This window comes from Mobula hypostoma, chromosome 3 (assembly GCF_963921235.1).
Source record: "Mobula hypostoma chromosome 3, sMobHyp1.1, whole genome shotgun sequence".
NCBI classification, from domain to species: Eukaryota; Metazoa; Chordata; class Chondrichthyes; order Myliobatiformes; family Myliobatidae; genus Mobula; species Mobula hypostoma.
In genome coordinates, this window is record NC_086099.1 from 177,894,346 (window position 1) to 177,907,262 (window position 12,917).

Sequence of the window (12,917 nt, forward strand, 5' to 3'; positions counted from 1 at the left end):
AGTGGCTGGAGATTCTGGGAGCAATCGAGAAGGCTTAGGATAGATTCATTCCAAAGAATGAATTGTGTCCGCTGACAAGGGAAGATAACGACTACATAAAAGAAAAAGAGATGGCATATAATATAGCAAAAATTAGTGGGAAGTTAGAGGATTAGGAAGCTTTTAAAAACTAACAGAATACAAATAAAAAGGCCATAGGGAGGGAAAAGATGAAATATAAAGGTAAGTTAGCCAATAACATCAAAGAAGATATCTAAAACATGAAGGAGAGACAAGAGTAGATATCAAACTGCTGGAAAATGACACTGGAGAGGTCGTAATGGGGGACAAGGAAATGGAAACAAATTGAGTAAGTATCAATCTTCACTGTGGAAGACACGAGCAGTATGCTAGAGGTTTGAGAGTATCGGGGGCAGGAGTCAGTGCAGTTGCTATTACTAGGGAGATGGTGCTTGGGGAACTGAAAGGTCTGAAGGTAGATGAATCACCTGGATCAGATGAACTACACCCCAGGGTTCTGAAGGAGGTATCCGAAGAGATTGTGGAGTAAATAATAATGATCTTCCAAGAATCACTAGATTCTGGAATGGTTCCAGAGGACAGGAAAATTCCAAATATGACTCCACACTTCAAGAAGGGAGAGCTGCAGAAGTAAGGAAATTATAGGCCAGTTAGCCTGACTTCAGTGGTTGGGAAGATGTTGGAGTTGATTGTTAAGGATGAGGTTTCTGTGTACTTGGAGACACATGATAAAATAGGGCAAAGTCATCATGATTTCCTTAAGGGCAAAAATTGCCTGACAAATCTTTTGTAATTATTTGAGGAAGTAACAAGCAGGACAGACAAAGGAGAATCTGTGTATTTGGATTTTCAGAAGATCTTTGACAAGGTGCCATACAGGAGCCTGCTTATCAAGATAAGAGCCCAAGGTATTACAGGAAAGATACTAGCAAGGTTAGAGGATTGGCTGAATGACTGGAGGCAAAGAGTGGGAATAAAGAGAACCTTTTCTGGTTGGCTGCCAGTGACAAGTGGTATTCCATAGAGATCGATGTTGGGACTATTTCTTTTTACATTGTATATCAATGATTTGGATGATGAAATTGATGGCTTTGTGGCCAAGTTTGCCAATAAGAAGAAGATAGGTGAAGGGGCGTAGTGTTGAAGAAACAGGGAGGCTGCAGATTAGAAGAAAGGTCTAAGAAGCGGCAGATGGAATACATTGTCAGGAAGTGTATGGTCATGCATTTTTGTAGAAAATAAACCCAGCCTATAAAATCTCTTCTTATAACTAATGCCCTCTATTCCAGACAACAATCTGATGAACCTCTTCTGGCACTTTTTTCAGATGTTACCATATCCTTCCTGAGTTATGGTGTACAGAACTATACATTGTATACTAAGTTAGTTAGCTAGCTTAGGAAACTAGATCAAAAGGTAAAATGGTAGGTAAGTAATGGCTAACCTTTAATGACATAATTCATAATTTTCAGGAATATTATTTTCTGAAATCCTTTTATAATTTTAAATAACCATATGAGATCTCCATTTTTCTGCTTCAGTCAGAACCCTGGCCTCTCGAATTTATGCAGTAAACCTTCTCTTTGATATCATTAAAGCCTTTGTAGCTTTCCTGAAATGCGGTACCCAGATCTACACGCAATGTTCCAGTTGTGGTCAAAGTAGTGTTTTATAAAGATTAACTGTGTGTTCTATTATATGCCTTTTTCTTTACAAAGTTCATGCCCCTGCATTTTTTAAACTTAATTTATCTTAATAGATACAGCCACTTCCAATGTTTTATGCACATATACCCACAGATCTCTATATTCCTGAAACTTTAAAAGATTGATAACTTCATATTACCTCTTCTTGTACTTCCCATAGAAATGTAACTTCTTAGTTTATTAGTCATCTTCACTACATTTCCAATTTTGTATCATCTTCAAACTTGGAGACTGTTCCATACACAAGCCTAAGTCATTCAGTTTACATTTTAAGAAAATTAGTGATCCTAGTACCAACACTATGGAATTCCACTGTATATTTTCCTCCAGTCAAAAAAGTATTTCCTATCACTTAGCCAATTTTCTACCTATTATTGCTAGTCTCTTTTATTTTATTGCTTAAATATTGATTGAAAATATACAGTATATGCATTTTATCAAATAGCATTTCACAATCATCATAGTCAATGTTTATCCCATTTCTCTGCTCAGTGTTTGCTGTTGCCTCAAGTTTGTCAAATAGGACTTGTCTTTACCAAATCAAAGTTTGCTTTCCCTAATCAATTCACCTTTTCCAAACAACCACTAAATTTGTTTCAAATTATTATTCCTTCACCACCAAGATTAAATAGGTCAGCTTATAACTCTAAATACTATAACTATTAAAAAAAATTACAGAGTAGATAGTCAAGCAACACACATAAAAGTTGCTGGTGAATGCAGCAGGCTGGGCAGCATCGAAAGGAAGAGGTACAGTCGACGTTTTGGGCTGAAACCCTTCGTCAGGACTAACTGAAAGAAGAGCTAGTAAGGGATTTGAAAGTGGGAGGGGGAGGAGGAGATCCAAAATGATAGGAGAAGACAGGAGGGGGAGGGATGTAGCCTCCAACCTGATGGCATGAACATTGACTTCTCAAACTTCCGCTAATGCTCCACCTCCCCCTCATACCCCATCCGTTATTTATATACACCCATTCTTTCTCTCTCTCTCTCCTTTTTCTCCCTCTGTCCCTCTAACTACACCTCTTGCCCATCCTCTGGGCTTCCCCCCTCCCCCTTTTCTTTCTCCCTAGGCCTCCTGTCCCATGATCCTCTCATATCCCTTTTGCTAATCAACTGTCCAGCTCTTGGCTCCATCCCTCCTCCTCCTGTCTTCTCCTATCATTTCGGATCTCCCCCTCCCCCTCCCACTTTCAAATCTCTTACTGGCTCTTCCTTCAGTTAGTCCAGACGAAGGGTCTCGGCCCAAAACGTTGACTATACCTCTTCCTAGAGATGCCGCCTGGCCTGCTGCGTTCACCAGCAACTTTTATGTGTGTTGCTTGAAATTCCAGCATCTGCAGATTTCCTCGTGTGACAGAGTAGATACTAGAAGGTTTGTTTTCGCTGATGATGAATTCTGTAGCAAGAGGTTACTCATTGGAATGAGGGGTTGAGCATTTTAGACAGATCTGAAGTGAAATCTATTCAGTCAAAGATAAGTGACTGTTTGGTCATTCAGTAGGTTCAAGACTGAGACTGAGACATTTTGATAAGAAGGTATGTTGGAACAGAAGATGAGCAATAATTTTATTGAACAGTGTATCAGAATCAAAGTATTGCATGTTTTTCTGCAACTCTTGTTTCTAACATAGATTCATGGCCTTACAAAGCACAAAACCAGGCCTTTCGGCCCAATTTGTCCATGCCAACCAAGCTATCTACCTGAGCTAGTTCTACCTCCACATATTTGGTCTGTATTCTAAACATTTCCTATCCATGCGCTTATCTAAAGGTCTTTTAAGCATCATAATTGTACCCAACTCCACCATTTCCTCTAGAAACCTGTCCTATATATTCTTCACCTTCTGTATGGAAAATGTTGCCCATGGGATCTCTTTTAAATCTTCCCATTTTATCTTAAACCTATGCCTTCAAGCTTTAGATTCCCTTGACTCAGGAAAAAGACTGTGACCCTTCACCTTGTCTATGCCCCCGTTGAATTTATAAACATTTATATGGTCATTCCTTGAACCCCTAGACACCAGGGAAAATATCTGTCACTGTCTTTATAACTTAAACCCTCTAATGCCAGTAACATACTTGTGAATCTTTTATACAGCCTTTCTAGTTTAATGACATTCTTCCTATAGCCAGGTGATGAAAACTGAAAAGAATATTCCAAGTGCAGTTTCTCCAACATCTTGTAGCATGACGTCCCAGCTCTTGTACTCGATGCCCTGACTGATAAAGGCAAGTGTGTCAAATGTCTACTTCATCTTTCTGTCTACCTGTGCCTTTACTTTCAGGGAACTATGTAGTTGTACCCTGAGGTCCCTGTGTTCTACAGCATTTTTCAGAGCCCTATTATTTACTATAGTTTTATTCTATTCTGAAAGAAGAGAGTAGTAATGGTGATACCACAGTCTTCCAGACTCCTTCTAAACCACCATCCTGGCTTGGAAATGTTTCATTATTTCTTCATCAACACTAAGCCAAGATCAGAAAGCTAACAATATTTTCACAGTACGTGCATCACATAGACCCCAGTGATTCCAAAAGGCTTCCTGAAAGCAGTTAGTGATAATCCATAATTAATATCCCTACCAGTGATGGTCATATCACATAGGTGCATAACAAAAATATAATGGTGTGCTCTGAACAGTTGTGGAACTGTCTTTTATACCCTAAACCTACTAATCTTTTATTAAATACTGATTTATATACTTAGGCTAATAAAATACATACCACAGTATCATTTTTATTTCACAATCTCTCCCTTATGCTAGTGTGAACAGCTTTGTGTATCCTTTGATATAGACATGCAATACTGAGCTGTTAGAGAAGCAAATGCCAGTCTCCAGGTAGAGGATCAAGGCTGATCTTAACAGTGAATAATAAGTGACACAAAGATTTTTTTTCGGCAATACAATCAATCCTGACTTTTGAAGTGAAATAGAAGTTGGCAGAGTTGACGTAATTATTTTTACCTTTTCTTGCTCATGGAGAATGGAAGTAGAGGTGAGTGAGGCAGGTCGGCCTTTGTTGCAATGTGGATCATTCCTTTTTCCACAATTAGTGATGAGGTGAATTAAAAGCAGGTTCCTTTCAATGAATACCATATTAACATAATGCATATGATTGAAATTAGAAAATGCTGAAAATGGTCAGCATCAGTAGATAGAGAAATATTTGATGAAATCTCACCAGCATTAATCACTAATTTTGCATTTATTCTGATGAAATTTCACTGACCGTAAGTTGGGATTTTGTTTACACAGATGCCAACTGACCTGCTAAACACTTCAATCATTTTCTGTCTCTATCTCTTTACTGAATATCGTTTCAACCATTAAAAAGCTGGCAACAACGAAAAGAACAGCGTTTTAGCTGCTGTCCTAAGGAAGGGAGGGGGATTTGTTGGTGGGAACTAATGGAAACATTAAAAACTTGTACCTGTATCACATAATTTAAGAAAAAGGCAAAAGAGCATGTATTATTGACACAAAGATGTTTTGAGAACATCTTTGGCAAGAAAAAGGAGGCAAAGAAGTTTGGTGATGGGCTACTATCTACTACCAATGGTAGAGCAATTAAATTCAGGGATACTCAAAAAGCAGGTGTACAATTGGAGGAAATTACAAGAGAATGGGGCTAAAAACCAAGGATGGATTTGAAAACAAAAAGGAGAATTCTGAAATGAAGTTGGTGCTCAACCAGGATCCAGTTTAAGTGAACATCTACAGTGGCCGTAGGAGCTTAAATCAGATGTGGCATGTTAGGACGTGAGTTTTAGATGACTTTGGGAGTAGAGCACAGGAAGTCACCTTGGATACTGAAACATTCACAACCACAGATGATGGCTGAGGGTTTCCACGGCAGTGGGGAAATTGGTGATATTACAGAAGACCCGTGAGCTTGCAGAGTTTTGGAGATCCAGGCACTTTATTAAAAATTCATGGATGGGTATGGAAAATAATCAAAAAGGCATCAGGAGGACTGGAGTACAGAGGATAGAAAAAAGAACCTCTTATGTTCTGAAGTGATCTTGAGGTCATAAATTATTTCCACTGTTGAGGAGTCCAAGTCAAGGGGGTGTATTCTAAAATTTAAATCCAAGTCCTGCAGTAAAGTTAGGGAGCATTTCTACATCAGCAAATGCTAGATATTTGGTATAGTCTTTTGTCAAAAACAGGTTACTTTTTAAACTTTATATCTTGGGCGATGGATGTGGGGGAAAGACAAGTCAATAAAGTTGAGGCACAGATCAGTAAGCACAGCTTTCAATTTTGCAGTAGTGGTGTGGCAGATACCTAATTCAGGAATTCAAACCTGGATTTCCAGGAAAAATTCCAGTGAAAGAGAACCATTAACAATATCACTAATGTTGTGTCCAAGAAAGGAAGGTGAGTGGTAAGCAGTTTGGTGAGAATAGAAAGGAGATGGGTTCCTGACCCAGATGAGTTCTGGGCATGAGGTGTGAGGAAAAAGCAGAGAGAAGCTTCTCTAGCCATACAACCTTCTGAAGTATCGACATAGATCTAATTCTGGACTTCTGATTAAGATAATGAAATATTAGTGACCATATCTTCATGTTAGTGTCTGGAATTCATTATCTAAAGCTTTCTGTAGTGCTGAAAATCATAAAAAGGAGATTTTTTAAATTTCCCAATATGGACTTGGATTCCCTGAGTGTAAGATTCCTTAAGGTTGTCATTAGCTGGGGTGGGTAGTGGGGATAAGCTTCCAATCCCTATTAAATACTCCCAATGGCATACGTCTCAAATAGTCTCTGACAACCATGTCCAACTTCTTGCCTTTACATGTTGCTTAGCTACGAAACCCAGCGGAACCATTTCTACTGATAAGAGAAGGGGCACACAGGTTTTGGACACCTAAAAACCTGGCAGATGAGGCTTGTCAGCCATGGTTGGCAGTTCAACTAGGAGAAGAAATCCTTCTTCTCAAACCTTCGCTGCCCTGCAGCTACACCCATTCATGAGGAAGGCTTTGGGAATAAATTCTAAGGCAACATCTGGAACTGTAGTCCCTAAAATAGTCCTACATTGAGTTGAATTCTGACCGGAAACTGCAATGCCACTGGTGTGAAGCTGTATTGGTCTTTGCAGTTCCTTTGGATTCATCAGCTGCATGAAGGAGGGGAACCTGTTGCATGGGCAACAGCTTGCCCTCCATATCATACTGCCCTGGGTTACGAATTGACTTCAGCTAGGACACAACATCTGTGGTTGACCTTGACAAACAGAGGGCCATAGAAGGTGCTTAAGTAAAATGAAATCTCTGAAATGCTTTTCCATTAGGAAGAGGCTGTACTTGGAATGACAATGTTAAAATGATGGAAGTGGCTTTGGAGGAACCTTTTAGAAAAAGTGACCATAGTTCATTAAGTTTCAAGGTAATCATGTAAAAAGATAAGGTTGTCCCTTGACTTAAATTGTGGGCAGAGCTGATTTCAATGGTATAAGGCAGGACTTGGTGAAGATAGATTTGAAACAGCTGCCAAAGAGCAAAACAGAATCCAGTAAGGTGGAGGCATTTTAAAGATGAGATGGTAAGAGCTCAGAGTCAACATCTCCCTTTAAGGGTAAGAATCAAAATTGGTAAAACTAAGAAAAATTAGTTAACAAAGAGAACTGAAGGTTTGCTCAGAAATAGGAAGCATATGTGAGGTACAGGTATTTAAGAGAAGACTTGAGGAAGAAATTAGGAGGGCAAAAAAGAGGACATGAAATGGTTCTGGCAAGCAGGATTAAGGAACATTCCAAAACATTATAGAAGTACATTGGCCTTCATAAATCGAGGTCTTGAGTGCAGGAGATGGGATGTTATGTTGAAGTTGGTGAGGCCTAATTTGGAGTATTGTGTGCAGTTTTGATCACCTACCTGTAGGAAAATTGTAAAGAAGGTTGAAAAGGGTACAGAGAAAATTTACAAGATGTTGCAGGACTGGAGGACCTGAGTTATATAACCACATAACAATTACAGCACGGAAACAGGCCATCTCGGCCCTTGTAGTCTGTGCCGAACGCTTACTCGCACCTAGTCCCACCAACCTGCACTCAGCCCATAACACTCCATTCCTTTCCTGTCCATATAGCTATCCAATTTAACTTTAAATGACGACATCGAACCTGCCTCAACCACTTCTGCTGGAAGCTTGTTCCACAAGCTACCACTATCTGAGTAAAGAAGTTCCCCCTCATGGTACCCTCAAACTTTTGCCCTTTAACTCTCAACTCATAAACACAAAATAATCTGCAGATGCTGGGTCAAAGCAACACTCACAACACGCTGGAGGAACTCAGCAGGTCGGGCAGCATCCGTGGAAAAGATCGGTCGATGTTTCCCACGGATGCTGCCCAATCTGCTGAGTTCCTCCAGCGTATTGTGAGTGTTAACTCTCAACTCATGTCCTCTTGTCTGAATCTCCCCCACTCTCAATGCAAAAAGTCTATCCACATCAACTCTATCTATCCCCCTCATAATTTTAAATACCTCTATCAAGTCCCCCCTCAACCTTCTACGCCCCAAAGAATGCAGCTTGTTCAACCTTCCTCTGTAACTTAGGAGATGAAACCCAGTTAACATTCTAGTAAATCTTCTCTGTACTCTCTCAATTTCATTGACATTTTTTCTATAATTCAGTGACCAGAACTGTACACAATACTCCAAATTTGGCCTTACCAATGCCTTGTAAAATTTCAACATTACATCCCAACTCCTATACTCAATGCACTGATTTATAAAGGCCAGCATACCAAAAGCTTTCTTCACCACCCTATCCACATGAGATTCCACCTTCAGGGAACTATGCACCATTATTCCAAGAACAATCTGTTCAACTACATTCTTCAATGCTCTACTATTTACCATGCATGTCCTATTTTGATTAGTCCTACCAAAATGTAGCACCTCACACTTATCAGCATTAAACTCCATCTGCCATCTTTCAGCCCACTCTTCTAACTGGCCTAAATCTCTCTGCAAGCTTTGAAAACCTACTTCATTATCCACCACTCCACCTACCTTAGTATCATCTGCATACTTACTAATCCAATTTACCACCCCATCATCCTGATCATTAATATATATGACAAATAACATTGGACCCAATACAGATCCCTGAGGCACACCACTAGTCACCAGCCTCCAATCTGACAAACAGTTATCCACCACCACTCTCTGGCGTCTCCCATCCAGCCACTGCTGAATCCATTTTACTACTTCAATATTAATACCTAACGATTGAACCTTCCTAACTAACCTTCCGTGTGGAACCTTGTCAAAGGCCTTACCGAAGTCCATATAGACAACATCCACCACTTTACCCTCATCAACTTTCCTAGTAACCTCTTCAAAACATTCAATAAGACTTGTCAAACATGACCTTCCACGCACAAATCCATGTTGACTGTTCCTAATCAGACCCTGTCTATCCAGATAATTATACATACCATCTCTAAGAATACTTTCCATCAATTTATCCACCACTGATGTCAAACTCACAGGCTGATAATTGCTAGGTTTACTCTTAGAACCCTTTTTAAACAATGGAACAACATGAGCAATACACCAATCCTCCGGCACTATCCCCGTTTCTAATGACATTTGAAATATTTCTGTCAGAGCCCCTGCTTTTTCCACACTAACTTCCCTCAAGGTCCTAGGGAAAATCCTGTCAGGACCCAGAGACTTATCCACTTTTATATTCCTTAAAACACCAGTACTTCCTCTTCTTTAATCATCACAGTTTCCATAACTACCCTACCTGTTTCCCTTACCTTAAAAGGAAAGATTGGATAGGATAGGACTGTATTCCATAGAATGTAGAATATTGAGGGGAGACTTGATAGAGGTACACAAAATTATGAGGGGCGTAGACAGTTGTAGTCCCATCCAATCTCAGTGGAAAAAGCCTGAGATTGGGTAGGACTCCAACTGGAGGCCATGGGTTAAGGGTGAAAGGTGAAAGATTTAAGGGGAACATGAGGGGAAACTTCATTCAGAGGGTCGTGACAGTATGGAACAAGCTGCCAGTGCAAGTGGTGCATGCGAACTCGATTTCAATGTTTATGAGAAGTTTACTTTTACATGGATGGTAAGAGTATGAAAGGCTATCGTCCAGGTACAGGTCTATGGGACTAGGCATTTTAAATGGTTTGGCACAGTCTAGATGGGCTGAAGGGTCTGTTCCTGTGCTGTATTTTTTTATGACTCTATATTAGAAGAAAAGGGTAGCTAGAGAAAAAGAAGGTTTCTTCAGGGATCAAAAAGGAAATTAAATATGAGGAGCTAGGGGATATGAGTTGGATCCTGAAAGGAATATTTCTCATCAGTATTCATGAGCAAGTAGGATGGAAAGTTAATGCAGAGTTATGCTGATGTTCCAGAATATCCCTGATTCAGGAAGGAGGTTGTTAGAGAGTTCGCACAGATTATAAATAAATTCCGGGGGTCTGAAAGGATCAATCCCATGATGTTGTGGGAAGCAAGCAAGGAAGGAAATAGCTGGGGTTCTCATGGAAATTTTTGCATCTTTGTTATACCCCACTAAGGTACCAGATAACCTAATTTTGTTCCCTTTATGAAAAAAAAGGACAGTAAGGATAGGTAAGTAACTACAATGTAGTGTGCTTTACAGTAATAGTAGGGAAATTATTTGGAAAAAAGTTCAAAGGTCACAATTTATTTCCACTTCAAAAAGCAGAGATTGATTTGAAGGAATCATTCAGTGAAATGCTTTCTCATGTCTTCAGTATTTGAAGAAAGTAACTAAAAATATTGAAGGCAGGGTAGTGGATATGGTTTACATGGGCTTTAGCAAGACATTTGATAAAATCCTGCAGAGTAGACAGGCCAGGAAAGTTAGCGTACATTGGATACAAGGTATGTTAGTAAACTAGACGCAAAATTGGCTTGGTGATATGAGACAGGAGATAGTGGTTAAGGGGTGTTTTTTTTTATGATTGGAAATTCCAACCCGTGTTATATCACTGGGATTGGTGCTAAGACCTTTGTTGTTTGTTTTACATATATGTGTGAATCTAGGATGACTGATTAGTAAGTTTGCTGACGACCCAAAAATTGATGAAGTAGTAGATAGGGAAGATGGCTGTAAAATGATAAAGAGGGACATAGATAAGTTGGAAAGTGGAGTAGGAATGGCAGATGGAATGTAATCGGGAAGAAAAGCAAAAAGTATTGCATTTTGGTTAGTAAGTGGCAGAGATCTCCAGAATATTGTACATCTATATGGAATGATTTGCCAGAGGAAGTGGTAAAGGCAGATACATTACAACATTTAAAATGCATTTAGACAAATTCTTGGAAAGGAATAGAAGAACCCAGTCCTAATTGCAGGGAAATGGGATGAGTACACAGAAGTCAGCCTGGACAAGTTTCGCCAATTTCTGTACCTCTATTCTTTTATTCCTACTCCTCTGTTTAAGTGAGTATTAAGGACTAGGCTTTTGATAATCTCCCTATGTGGCTTAGCATCAAAGTTTGCTGATGCTTCTACCAAGCACTTTTAGGATATTTTGTCACATTAAAAGTGCTGGGTAACTCCAGGTTGCTGTTGTGGGTGTTCAAGACAAGAAGCAGCAAAGAAGTCTACAGATCCTGATTGGAGATGTACACGGAAGCATAAGAAGTTAGTAAACTATATCTTAAATTGAGTTAATATTACAAATTACCTTTGGTTATATACTATTGCATACTATTTCCCAATTTCTATCACCATATATCCAGTTTAATTAATGGTTTTCAAACAATGAATCACCAAGCATTACCTTTCCAAACCTGGTGCTTTATAGTTTTCTTTTATAACATTTTATTTTGCATTGTTTCCATTGTCTTGCTTGCCTGCAGAGTTTGTGACACTAATGTTTGCTGTTTGCTTGACTAACTTTCCAGTTGGCAAAAATCTTGTCTTAATTTTATAAATAACAGATTGGCCTTTGCCAGTTGCATGTAAGCACAATGATTTTGTTTCCACCTTCCGACCTCCACCCCAATCCCCCTAACCACACTTGTAATACCTTTATATGAATGTAAAATGTTTAGCGATCAGCCTGTACTATGATGTACCAGCCTGGTCTGTAATAATTCTTCTTTATTCTCCTGCCACAGACCACTGCTGAAGCTTGAAGGCAGTTTATTCTCAAGCTTTTACCAATTGGGTTACCTGTTTACTGTTATATGGGACTGGCCTGATAATTAACTCATTTAGTGGGATACATCTTGTCTCCATTTTATAATTTCCTTATAAGAAAAACAAAAATAGAAATTCTCACAAGTAAATCAGCAGCCTAAATTGCATCCTCCAGTGCCGTAGGATACCAGCAACACATATGGGTAACACAAAGAGTTGTGTCACCATGTTGTCTTGGGATTTCACTATTTATTTGAATCATTGCCGAATGAAAACAAGAAGTGGCTCATTGCAAATTATTCCAAATAATATACTGGATGTCCTTGACTAAACCATACCAGCACTGATACAGATTTAGTACTCTGGCTGTCAGTAATCTAAGATGCCATAGGCTGTGTTGATTTTTGGTTTTTCTTCTTAGGACATTGTCTCCATCTAAGTCGCATTCTTCATCCAATGGATCAATTGCTTCTAGTAGGAAGTGCCCATACCCGATGCCACCTCTTCCTGATGAGGAGGGAAAGGCAAGTCGACAAAGTGCACGGGTGAGTATATTTGAAGAGGTTGAAAGTGCAAACAATTTCATTAAGATTTTGTCTTAAGTACATTACCATTTGGTCCTTTAGTTTGCCATACTGCAATATCTTATGGCCAGCACCATGAAGCTTTGTATAAATGGTTTAATTTCGTGCTTGAGTGTCAACATTTTGCCTAAATAGTTAAGAGAAATAGTAAGGCTATGAACTGATCAAATTACAACAAATCTTCGCCTTATACAAAATATTAGATAGATCATTTGGATGCAACAATCAAACAATAAGTTATGCTGCTTCACACAACTTCAATGGCCCTTCTTCAGTTCTGATCTCCAGTACTGTATGTGTAAATTGTGCATGTTCATCCTGTGATTATGTCGCTTTCCCCCAGCTGCTTTGGTTTCTCTTGTCTGCCACAAGGGTATGTTGGTTGGTAGTTTAATCAGTTAGAATATATTAATCTTAATGTGGGGGAATTGTGCTTTTAAGCACAAATTAAAT

General features: G+C 39.2%; 1 protein-coding gene across 9 annotated transcripts in view; it reads left to right on the forward strand.

The window, feature by feature from the left end:
- The window catches only part of adam22 (ADAM metallopeptidase domain 22), a 356,035-nt gene that overhangs the window by 342,614 nt on the left and 504 nt on the right, over nucleotides 1–12,917 (forward strand). For all 9 annotated transcript variants that reach the window (XM_063044159.1, XM_063044161.1, XM_063044160.1 and 6 more), the window contains one exon: nucleotides 12,302–12,425. In XM_063044159.1, coding sequence (XP_062900229.1) covers nucleotides 12,302–12,425 — 124 coding nt within the window. The remainder of the gene's footprint in view (nucleotides 1–12,301; nucleotides 12,426–12,917) is intronic.